The sequence below is a fragment of the Protobothrops mucrosquamatus genome, unplaced genomic scaffold (assembly GCF_001527695.2).
Source record: "Protobothrops mucrosquamatus isolate PMUCROS unplaced genomic scaffold, P.Mucros_1.0 scaffold219, whole genome shotgun sequence".
Lineage (NCBI taxonomy): Eukaryota > Metazoa > Chordata > Lepidosauria > Squamata > Viperidae > Protobothrops > Protobothrops mucrosquamatus.
In genome coordinates, this window is record NW_015386572.1 from 70,463 (window position 1) to 83,166 (window position 12,704).

The window sequence follows — 12,704 nt, forward strand, 5'->3', positions numbered from 1 at the left end:
ACTGGCTTCCATTCAGATATTTAAGAATAAACTTATTTGTAAAAGTGAGAAGATGGGACAGAAAGGGGAAACAAACTTAAACAAAAAAAATTGGTTTACTATTGATGGATCTGTTTTTCTCACAAATCTATGCATCAGGGAGGCAAGTACCACAAACTGTTTTTATGCTTGTTGTTTACACTCTATGCAAACACAAAATAGGAGGTATCAGCTATATATGTTTACTATTTAAGTGATAAATAATATTCTAAAAGAATAATAAAGAAGAAGCAGAGAAACTGCTAACTCAAACATTCACAATTAAGACCAAACCAAGCAAAAAAATTATTCGCTGAATAACAATACATGTTTCGATTGGCTGGCTTCAGGCCCAGTGTTGTTCAAATGACCAAATGAAATGGGTCGCAAAGAAACCTATTATCTGCACATGTTGAATTGCGACTCAATGGCTCAGCAAGGCATCAAAGTGAGGCCTGTCCTGCTGAAACGGAACAGCCTGGATTCAGTTGATTTTAGAAGACATCCACACCATCGCAGGAGCAAATCACAACAAGTCCGATTTAAAGAGGATGGAGCAGATAACCCAACAGTTGCAGAATCAGAGCTGGAGGCAGGAGATACCCAAGATCCATGTGTATTGGATAAAATACAAACCTCCCAAGCCCATAACTTAGTAAACGATTCACTCTGTTTTCCACCATCTTGCAAAGGATTACAAAATATTGCCATACAGACTTCTCCAAGCCTCAGGAAGCATTTTCCAGTGTTTAAAAAGAAAAGAATTACAACAAGCAAGTCTCTAACAGAAATGCCAAAAGAGTCTGAATATACTTTTCAAGTTAATGGCAATCTTTCTCAACAGGACATTATCTCTTCTAGTCTCTCTTACTTGAGTATCGCTCAGCGTTTAAATGATGGGCCAAAAGCAACAGCAAATACTCTATTCCGAAGAGTACCTAAAGCACAAAGCAATGGCCCTGTCCATTTGGGTTCTGATCAACTTGCAATATTAGAAACAGCCACTGTTTCTACCCAGGTCCCTGAATATACACACCTGGGTTCTGCACTAGACAATTTTTCCATTTATCCAGACACACAAGTGGACTTAAGGAGCTCCACTGATCCTTCTCCCACTAAGAGGGAATCCGAGGGAATATGTTCCATGCTGGTGGAGTCTGAAAACCTGACTTGTGTAAGTCAGAACTGTAATGATGCTCAAATGGGTCAGAATTCATGTGAAGAGGAAAGTTACACTGAGCTGCTATCTAAGAATGATATCAGTGCTAAGGAAAACGTTCTCCCATTGTTTCAGTTTCACCACAATCCTTTACCCTGCTCTCTCCCAGAGCCTCAGCAGTCAGTACAATTGCAAGTAGACACTGGCCCTAAGATACAGATGAATGACAACCAAACGACATTATTCACTATCAACAGCGTGTCACCTCTTATTCCCTCTTGTCAAACTGTAACAGAAAACATTTCCACTAATACCGAAGTGCCACAGTACAACAACTGCTTAGAAGGCTTTCATATAAATGCCTATCTTTCAGGGGCTGAAACAAAATCGGGGGAAAAAGAGATTAAAGAAATTAATCAAATTCATTTGGCACACAGCGAACTATGTGCCCTACAAGGCAGACTTCAGTCCGTGGAGGAATCTTTGCTGTCAAACCAGGAGAAGATTAAAGTCCTCTTGAATGTAATTCAAGACATGGAAAAGGCCAGAGCCCTCAATGAAGGGTATGTTGTGTCTTATATTTACAGTTACTTTATTCAAACTAACTAAAGAGAACATTATCTGCTTTACATATATATTCTCTCATATATACTCTCATATATACTCTCATATATATTCTTAGGTAACAATTGGTAGCAAAATCACATTTTCTGTGCTATTTCTATGCTGCTTTTTCTCCATTGTAAATAATCTTTTCAGCTGCCTCTTCAGCATGAATTTTATGGAAACTTTTTGTAAGGTTTATCAATGTTAAAGTAAAGGTGAGATGCTAAAATTTTGCTAGTCTAAGAAGGTTTCATTCTCCTAGGCTCTTTCACTCTGATTCAGATAGTGCTAAATTATACATGGGACTAGAATGAACCTGATTTGTTGGCAAAAACATATTAAAAACCCTGAAATTGGCCATCTCCTCCCCCCCCCCCATTTTTTTAAAAAAATGTTTCCTCAGCTGCTAAATCCTGGTAAAAGGAGAAGAGTGTTCTCAAGATCATTGTATAAAGTTAGTAGCAGTGGTAGTGTCTGAATCAGGCCTTCTCTTTAGATAGCCACACATATAACCATGGTTCCATATATATCTACTTAATTCAATCTGTATCTAAGAATTTAAATTATAAGTGATGTTTATAAGGCAGGGGTAGTCAACCTTGGCTCTTTTATGACTCGTGGACTTCAACTCCCAGAATTCCTGAGCCAGCTAAGCTAAGCTGGCTCAGGAATTCTGGGAATTGAAGTCCACGAGTCATAAAAGAGCCAAGGTTGACTACCCCTGTTATAAGGCATTGCCTTTCTGCTTTATATTCATTTTACTGAATATACATGGCAAATGATATGCAAGATATTATTAAATTCTACTGGCTATAAGTATTGACAACTTCAAGTAGGGCACTATTATGCTAGGACACAGAACTCCATGAAACTTTTGCCTTACCACTTACAAAGCTACTCAATTTATTACTAAAAAGAGTGTATGTTTTACACCACTTTTTTATGAAAAAGTAACTAGATTTGGTTAAAGGTCTTGATCCTTTTATGTGGTACAGTAAAAAAAATATCCATTTGAAGTTAGCATGCTGTTATTACAAGATGTAAATATGCTTTCACATATAATATTATTTGTTGCTATCTCAGGAAACTCTGTTGCTTCTAAAATCAAGAATTCTGGGATTAATTATGTGGGTGCTTCTAAGTTTAAATTGGTTTACTTTTCTTAAGGATGCATACTGATGGATCAGTAATACCAATCACTTTAAAGATACCAGCTTTTTAATGATAAACTTACTTTGAAATGGATCTTCCAGAAAGCAAGCTACTCAATCAAATGATTGCTTTAAATGGATGGAACTCATATTACCAATTTTTAAAGATTTTTTTTTCAAAGAACCTCTCAAAATTTGGAGAGCATTGATAGCTTCCCCCCAAAAATGAAAGAGAAACTTCTTTAATAGCTGTGAATGATTTATCACATATTCCAAAACATAATGATGTGTTATATCAAATGAAATGTATCAAATAAGAAGAGTAAAAATAAAAAAAAATCACATGAATAAAATCACATAAAAGAAAAAAAGTGTAAACCTACAAAAGAAAATAATTTACATCTCAAACTCAGGAGCGAGTGAGCAAATCTGAGTCATTTGGCTGGATTTTCATAGCAGTAATTCCTCAACAGCCCCAACTTCCTGCTCATGATCAAAAGCCATGAAATCCAGTTGTCTAGTTTCCTCTTCTCAAACTTCTAAAAGCAGCTTTTCCTGAGTTTCATCCTCAGGATGGAAATATTGAGTTCCCCTGTCCACTCTGAGTGCCCAGAGTGAGATGCACCTTATTAACAAGGCATAGTCTTTGTGCAAAAAGTAGAAAAGGCCCACCCTTCAGGTTGGCTGGAGTTGTTGCTGTGAGCAAAAAAGACCATTGAAGAAGAGTCCTTCATTGTTACAATGAGTTCTAACAGTGATCCGGTCTTGAGTGCACAATCCTGGCTTATACATAGTTAGTTCATTGCCAAACTGTGATCTTCTGCTTGGACAAGGCAATAGTCTGCTTGTCCAGACAGAACAAGAACCATGTTTAACAGAAGGAGTTTAATTCACTCTAGGGGAACATTACAGAAATTTCCTAATTATTGTGAATGTCATGGTACCCCTAATTTTCAAACTGCTTCTGTTATAATAAACTACTTCATGCTCATTGGGTGTCATGCTACTGCAATTAACATATTTGTTCCACTCAGCCAGAAACATTTACTCTAACCCTTTCATTATAGGGACAGGAGGAAAAAATCTATGACCTACATATTCAAGAAGAAGCAAAATTGGTTCCATATTTTTTACTGTCCTAACCAACCAGCACTAAATCTGTACTTCTGACAAGGAAGTTTTTTTCTAATATCTAATAATATTTTAAATATTTAAAACCACTGAGGAAAAATATTAACTATTATTAAACAACCTATATTTTGCTTTTGGGCAATTCTTACCTAGAGTATACAAGTCTAACTTAATTTCATTTATCCCAGTGTATTTGGCTATGGGTGCCTTTCATAATACTGTATGAATGTCTCTGAATTAATCTCATTTAAGATAATCTGTATTTGGATGCACGTGAGGTACAAGGTGTGGAAGCATGACATTTGCTCTAAATGTTAAAAATACTGTCAAAGCAATTACAACCTGAAATGCACAAACAATATCAATTTCAATTTCTGTATCTATCAGAGGAACTTAATAGCCATAAAATGATTCATTAGTGTGAAAGGCAAGGTTTACTGCCATTCTAATTGCCTAAGTTCAGGACCAGAGATGCTTCAGTAGTCTTTAACAACTAGTGAAATTCCATAATAGCTCCAAAACATGTTTGCCAACTCCAGTCTTCACTGATGCAGTCATAATTCTAACAGTTTTTAGATTTAGATAGTGAAAACGGTCCCTTGCAAAGGAACAATACAACAACTATTCTTACATTATCATAAGCTTATGCTACTGTAATTAACATATTAATTTGTCTCAGCTAGAAACAAACCCAAACCACACAGGAAAATAAAATAGTTCAACAATGGTCCAAAGCCAACTTGGTCTCATAGACAATATACTCATTCTTTAAGAATTAATGCTTTGTCCCCAATGTATTCTTGGAACTCTCATCTGTTGTTTTATGAATAAAGGAAGCAATTATTTACTGAACTAGTTTTTCCTTAGTGCTGAATATGTGTATATGCATTTTTGTTCATCTGCATGTGCATAATAATTATAGAACAACACAAAGGAGAATCCACCAAAATATATCACGACAGAGACAGACAAATGGACAGACAATCTTCAGCACAGTTAACAGTTTATTTTAGTGTGCTATAGATTTCTGCTTCCTTAATTAGGTATTCAGGAGACAGTTTGATGTAGTGGTGAAGCCTTCAGACTAGAAACTGGGAGACTGTGACTTCTAGTTCTGTCTGCCTTAGACACAAAATCAGCAGGCCAATGTCAGGCCAATCACCCTCTCTCAGCTCTAGGAAGCAGGCAGTGGCAAACCACTTCTGAAATCTTGCCCAAAAAAGTACAAAAACTAATTCAGCCAGTCTCCAGAAGTCAACACTGATTCAAAGGCATGTGTGGGTCTCTCTCTCTCTCATACACACACAAATACACACACAAAGAGAGGTACATACATTCTCTTGGAGTCTTTTTAACAATGTTATAGCAGTGTAATCCAAAAGTATTACAAAAGGACCAGCAGACCTTGACCAGTGTGCCAAAAATGAAGCAGGGTCAAATTTAATTAGCACATGGACAGGAGTTCATTAGGAAATCCTAGGACTTAAATTAGTCTGGAAAATAACACTTTTTTTTGAAAAACTCAGAAGGCAATGGCAGACAAATTCTGTTTTGTCGCAAGGAAAACAACACATACTTGTCTAGTAGTTACAAAGAGTAAAGCTCAACACTTTGGTTTCTTGAAAACTTTTATGGTAGCACAATGTAATTGTATTAGAAAAGGAGCAAGATGAGTTCCTCAGAAAGCAGTCAGGAATTCATTTGAGGCTGAACAATCAATCAACAACTCCTGGTTGATTATTATTCTTCAGGCAGAGAATCTCACTAAAGTTGCACATGGAGGTCATTTTTTTGTAAAGAGGTCCAAGTTACTGCCTTTCTCCCTTGATGATTCTTGATCTTGATGGATGTATGCCAAGCTAAGCCTTGATTATTCCCTAAAATTATTTTGACTAGAATTGGATTGTAATAATATGGTCCACTAGCAGCAAATATATTACTAAAATAAAAATATTTGGTGACCATGTGCCATCTTGAAAAAGTTTAAGATGCTTATTCATATTCCAGAATAAAAACTGTATGAATTAGGAAGATTATGGTGCAGAAAAGGATGCAGTAAATGCAGAAACATAAGAAACCTGTGGACTTTTAGAATTCCCCCTAGTGGGTTTTTTTTAAATTGTCAAGGTTAATCTGTGCTTCATATAAATTTCAAGAGCTGTTTTTAACCAGACATATATGCAGGCATTCACAGTCATAATGTCTACTGAGAGTTGTGTTGAACCTTCAGTGAACTAGCCACTTTTCAAAGCAGCCACTCTAAATCACTTGATTAAGTTATTATTATTATTATGAGCACGAATGAATAATAGACAAATTAATGAATAATTGCATTTATGCTTGAAGCATCTCAAGGGTTCCCATAAAAACCTAACAAAAAAAGTTACCAACAGATGACAATTGCATAATATTTGCCACACTTTATTCCAGTAATTACAGGTAGTTCTCAACTTACAACCACAACTGAGCCCAAAATTTTGATTGCTAAGCAAGATGCTGGTTAAGGGAATTTTGCCCCATTTTGAGACCTTTCTTGCCACAGTGGTTAAGTGTGGCAATTATTACATTTGTATCACAGTTAAGTGAATCTGGCTTCCCCATTAACTTTGCTTGTCAAAAGATCGCAAAAGGTGATCACATAACCCCATAACTGTCATGAATATGGGTCAGTTGCCAAGCATTTGAATTTTGATCACATGACCATAGGAATGCTGCAACAGTCACAAGTGTGAAAATGGGCATAAGTCACTTTTTTCAGTGCCGTTATAACTTCCAATGGTCACTAAATGAACTTTTGTAAGTCGAGGGCTATCTGTACTATAAAAAGATAATGTATCATTGGTTCATTCCCAGCTCTTCCCCATCAGATGTCTTTTAAAAGTAGGTCAAGACTTTTTCCATGTCAGTGAAAAAGACCATCTGAATCCATCTCCCTAGCAAATGATAATATAATCCAATGCAGACTTTCTTGGAAGGATATCCATTCCCAATACTTTTGTGAGCTTATTCCCATCAGAATTAGAATTGCAATTAATCTTTGCCAAATTAAAACCAAAATCCTTATAATAAATTTAATATTTATAGAAGAAAGTGACCATAGAATATCCAGGAAATAAATGTAGAGTTGCCGGTTTTATAAATAAATCATAGCAGCTATTGTTTATTGCAGACGGAACTTCTATCGCACTGGCCAAGATCTCAACAATTGCAGCACTTGCCAGAACACCGCATGTATCATTTACAGGTACCTCCTATCAATGGGTAATTGTATATATCTGTTTCAAGATGCTCTATTATTAAGTATTCCATTCACGAGTATTGTGCTACTATCTTAAAGGGAGCAAATGATGCAATCTGGTTGTGGCTGAAGCCAATGATTAAGTACCATTGATTTCACATAATTATAGTGTGGACTAAACTTAGGGAAAAAGAACAGAAAAAAACCTTATTATAAGACATTTTAAAGAAGGAACTGCTGATTTAAAACATTAAGGGAAACATTCAGACTATTTCATAAAAATAATATTTTTGGACTACAATTGGTAGAACAAAATAATAGTGTAGAATTAGTTTAGTTCCACTAATGACTTGTTTTTTTTAGCAAGTCGAGGAGTTATTAAAACTGTATTTCCTTAACTATGGGCTTGATAATAAAGGCATAGTTGGCTTGGTTGCACTAAGTCATAACCATCCAACTTTTAGTTTGTTAATGCTCTATGAACCTAGCCACTTAGCAATTTAAAGCTCTGTACATCTCAGGTATCCAAAGCCTCTGTTTTGCTCTATTTAGTATCAGAACATGCACAGTTGAATAATGTATAATTAGAATATTTTTAGACTAGAGAGAACCTTGTCTTTTTCTTTCCTTCATGTAGGACTCAGATCATATAACCTTGGCACTAAAAATATTGGATTTTGCCACCCCAGAAACATGCCTTTTTTGTACTTTTGGGGATTATGGCAGTGGTAGGATTCAAATATGTGAACAACCAGTTCTCTGTGTGGATGCTGCTTCTGGAAGTCCATTCTGGGCCTGGGCAACAAAAAATTAGTTACCGGTTCTGCCGAAGTGGGGCAAACTGGCTGAATCCAACTACTGGATTATGGTGTTTCTTAAATAAATCAAATGAAAAATTCCAGGAAAGGATGATGTATATTATTTTCCATATGAGAAGACTGGCAATTAGCCAGCATCGTGCCAATATTGAACAAAAGAATCTCTCTTTGACATCAGTCAGTTAGGGGAAAGTTGAAGTTTAGGCATGACTATTCTTCTAACAGTGTTTATAATTATAGAAATATAATGTATAAATAATAACCTTCTTCAAAAATAGGAAATATTGACTTCATATTAATTAATTCAGGGTATCAGCTAGCATATGATTGAAAAAATATTGTTTTCTTGAAAATCCACAATTTGACAATTCTTGATAAAAGCACAGTTGGCTTAGTGAAGCCAAACCATCTGTGCCTTTCACAAAATTTCAAACATTGTTAAGGAAATTAATGGAATAAAGGGCAGGTCTACTCATATATCAATAAGTAGTTAAAACTGAAAAAAAAGAAAATAATTATGCAAATAAATTGATAGTTACTGATTAGACACTGTTGAAAAGAAAGCAGACTACCGGTATATGGAAATTTAAAATAAAGCAAAGTAAAGTCTAGCCCAAAATTAACTGTATGATCAGTTTAATGATATAGATGCTAAAAACACAGCAGATTTTTCAGGTCAGTTACATTAATTAAACTAGCCTTCCAAAATTAGGCTGAATGGCAGTTCAGTCCAAAAAATTTGAAGTGCATCAAAGCTCATTAAACTGTCAAGCAGATTTAGCATAATAAAAATTGGTATGTCTTATAATACTATCTAGGATTCCTTTGGTCTGTAGTCTCCAATTTAAAATGATATTCTTTCATGTTTATTTAGGAGAGTTTAAGAGAGACCACTTTCTATCTTGGATGGTTTACAGAATTAAAGTCAGTAAAAATAAAAGATTACTGAACTTTTAAAAAGGAAACAATACTGAAAGGGGAAATTGATCCCACACTCTCCTAGCCATTTCTGTTTCCTAGGGCAGGTGAGTTGCTGAGTGTGAGAAATGATGAATTCTTCTTTAAAGGAAGGCTAGTTGCCTTGAAAAAAGCTGGTTAAAATCCAGTTTGTCCAGAGAATAATGATGTTGGTGTTATTTGTGATTGTTAGCTGCTGATGCATATCAAAACACCATTATTTTCTCTGAAATACTTTTTAGGAAAGATACTACATCATAAGCACAAGTGATACTCTGTAAGTATAAATAATATTTCTAGTCTTAAAAAATGCTGGTCACACAAGAGAAATAACAGAGAAATAGTTGATTTTTTTATTGTTCTTCTAATGAATGTCCTTCAAGTGATAAAAATGCACTATAAATTTAGGGGGACATGCTGAAGTCCTGTTCCAGCCCCTCTGCCTTGACATATATTCATAAGGAAGATATCAGTGTAATAGGGTAAATTTATTTGAATTCTTAGTATGAAATTGTGAGATTAGGACTGCAGTCTCGTGTATTTAAGTTAAGTAATAGCATGTACAAGACTGAGCTCATCATTGTGCTGCAAGCTCCTCCCTTTTTGAGGTCTGAGAGCAACATTGGGATGTATATAGAAAAGGGGTGGGACTCGAATAGTAACACCATTACTTTCATTAGTCTGACTCTGTCTTTGCCTCTATATGGGTGATGTGAGAACTGACTTATGAGCTATTTCTCAAATTTAGCCATTCTACATGAGATGTTTCTTCACTTGGTTTTCAGATGGCCATTTTTAAATGTACCACCATCACAATAGAGAGCTTGCTTTGCTTTGATATCTAAATTAATACTTTAATTGCAATATAAGATGCATCTTAAGGAAGCATGCATATTGTGAAACAGCTATTTATTCATAATTATTCCATGGTTAAATTTTGTTCAGTTACTTGATTCTTAAATTACTACTTTCATGCTGCTAATATGAATGCAGGAACAAACCACTTGAGCAAATAATTCACTGATCATCAAAAATCAGGTTGATAAGTGAAACCCCTTTTTGATAGAAAATGTTCTGTATTAGGAAAGAGAGAAAAACTATCACCCAGCATGTTGAAATTCATTCTGGAATCCCACTTGAATTAGTATATTTGACAAGAGTAACTGCTTGATAGTGGTTTCTCTGCCAGTTTCTCAGAGAACATATACACACAAATATATGTTTGCAGTTTTGTCTCCTGCTGAGGACAAAAATGGAATTGTTTAATCTAGCTGTGCAATATATTTTAAATTCAGTCATCCTTTTTCCAAAACAACTGCATTGATTATTACTATTCTAAGGCAATAAGCATCACCTGATTCCCTATCTTTTCATGCTAATCTCACATTTTCTTTAGAAGAAAATGATCAACATAGAAATGAAATAAATGAGAATAAGAATCTCACACATGTTTTATATAGCAATAGCATTTAAACTTATATACCACTTTATAGTGCTTTACAGCCCTCTCTAAGCGGTTTACAAAGTCAGCACATTGGCACCCAACAATCTGGGTCCTCATTTTACCGACCTTGGAAGGATGAAAGGCTGAGTAAATCTTGAGCAGGTCACTCCTGGCAGTGAGTTAGCCTGCAATACTGCATTCTAACCACTGCACCACCTTCCTTCAAGTCTGACATTTTTCTTTTCATAACCTTCTTGAAATGTAGACCTACCTATCGTAAGAGTTGGACAGTATGTTTATGAACTAAAATTGGACAAATGCATACCCTAAATCGAGGCAGGAATGAAATATATTTAGTTTGTACTTTAATACAAATGTACCATGTAGGCCATTTGCAAAGGAATTCACAAATCAAAATAGATTTATTCCTCAGAGCACCTAGGAGGCAGAAAAGGATAGTAGAAATCATTCCCTTCCATTGTTGACAGGAAGAATAGGAAACTCTTAATTTTATTTAGCTGTATATATATACAGTAGATATAAATGCTATAAAATTTCATAGAATGCCAGGTTAAATGTTCCTCACGTTTAGATACTCCATGTATTCACAGAGGAAATTCATAGTCGCATAAATAGACAGAATGTTACATTTACAAACCAAATTTCATGGAAACAACTGAAAGGCACACATAATTTACAATACAAGAGTCCCTGAGCAGGAGTCTTAGCATAATATCTAGTTCAAGCACAACCATAAACTACCTGGCTATAAATTGGCAGCTGGACTTACAGACAGAGTAGCATATTCATTTATAATATTTCATTCTTGATTGTCCAGAAGTACCAATATAGCTGTCTTCAGGCCATCAGGAGTTTTCCTAATCAGGAACAATATATTGTTATGATTATCTTTATAAAAAGTGTAAGGATGGAATGTTTCATTGCCACCTGAGCCACACGGACAGCTTCTATTACTTTAAGAGATATTTTTGAATCTGCCTTTCAGTACTCCTGAAGGAAGAATATTAAATTGGATGAGTTTAAATGCCCTGAGGTATCTGTGGGAAATTGAGTTCCTCAAGGTACTTTGCTGGCTTGGAATAACATGGTTGCCAATATTGTGGGGTAGAAACTAATGTCCGTGTGGTTAACATCTATCAGTTTGGGCTTTAATAGACCCCTTGCCTACTCAGAACCCAGTTCTTTCAAGAGAATTCATATTGAAGCATTTTTTTAAAAAAAAATCTCACATTTGCATTACATGTGGACATAAAACTGTCAGCAAGCACAGAAGTAACTAGGCTCTATTGAAGCAAAATCATCTTCAGTTGCATAAGTTGCAGATAGTACGCCATGTAAAATTTCACCCAGGAATCCTGTTTGAGGACAGATGAAAGCACTTTTAATGACAGAGCAATTGACGCAATATGGCTTTACGATCACAAGTCGATGATAGCTATCTACTTAGGTGGCATATCCACACAATTACTGGTTTCATTTCCCCTGAAAGGCTTCAGAACATTTTCATACAGCCCACACAACTGTCCTCACTGTTGTCATCCCTGTCCTACAAAGGATTCATGATTTGACCAATGGGGGAGTGCATATATTAGCATTCAGCACATGACATGCGTCATTGTGTGTGTTTGCTGCCAGAAAAAGGTGTTTCTGTGTTCATGTTCAATCTTCTGAAATGGTGACAAAACATCATGATGTTTTAATTTCAGAAGGAAGGAGAAATATTGAGGACATGGAAAAAGGTTCCCGACAATGGGAACCATTCCTATGGTACAGGAATACACAGTGTAGGTTGGTTCTTGCAGAATTTTCTACATTGCCATAGCAGAGTTAAATGTTTTACAACAGTGCTTTTTTTCTAAAAAAAAAAAAAAAGGTGCTCGAACTCACACATATCATATAACCTGCCTTGCCTACCCTACAAGGTTCCATCCAAAAAAGATGCTGGAACTCCGTTCTGGGCGTTCTATGAGAAAAAAAAGCCTTTACTGACTCAGTTTAGAACACTAATAGATCTGTGGTGCCAATCCTGGATCAGTATGATGTCAGATGTGAAAATCTTTCTTTCTCTTTCTTTCTTTCTTTCTTTCTTTCTTTCTTTCTTTCTTTCTTTCTTTCTTTCTTTCTTTCTCTCTCTCTCTCTCTCTCTCTCTCTCTCTCTCTC

At 35.5% G+C, this 12,704-nt stretch overlaps 1 protein-coding gene across 1 annotated transcript in view; it reads left to right on the plus strand.

The window, feature by feature from the left end:
• Positions 1–430: 430 nt before the first annotated feature.
• Positions 431–12,704, plus strand: part of INSYN2B (inhibitory synaptic factor family member 2B) — a 30,298-nt gene continuing 18,024 nt past the window's right edge. The window contains exons 1-2 of the mRNA XM_015814113.2: positions 431–1,740; positions 7,235–7,309. Of these exons, the coding sequence (XP_015669599.2) occupies positions 446–1,740; positions 7,235–7,309 (1,370 nt within the window). The 5' untranslated portion in view covers positions 431–445. The remainder of the gene's footprint in view (positions 1,741–7,234; positions 7,310–12,704) is intronic.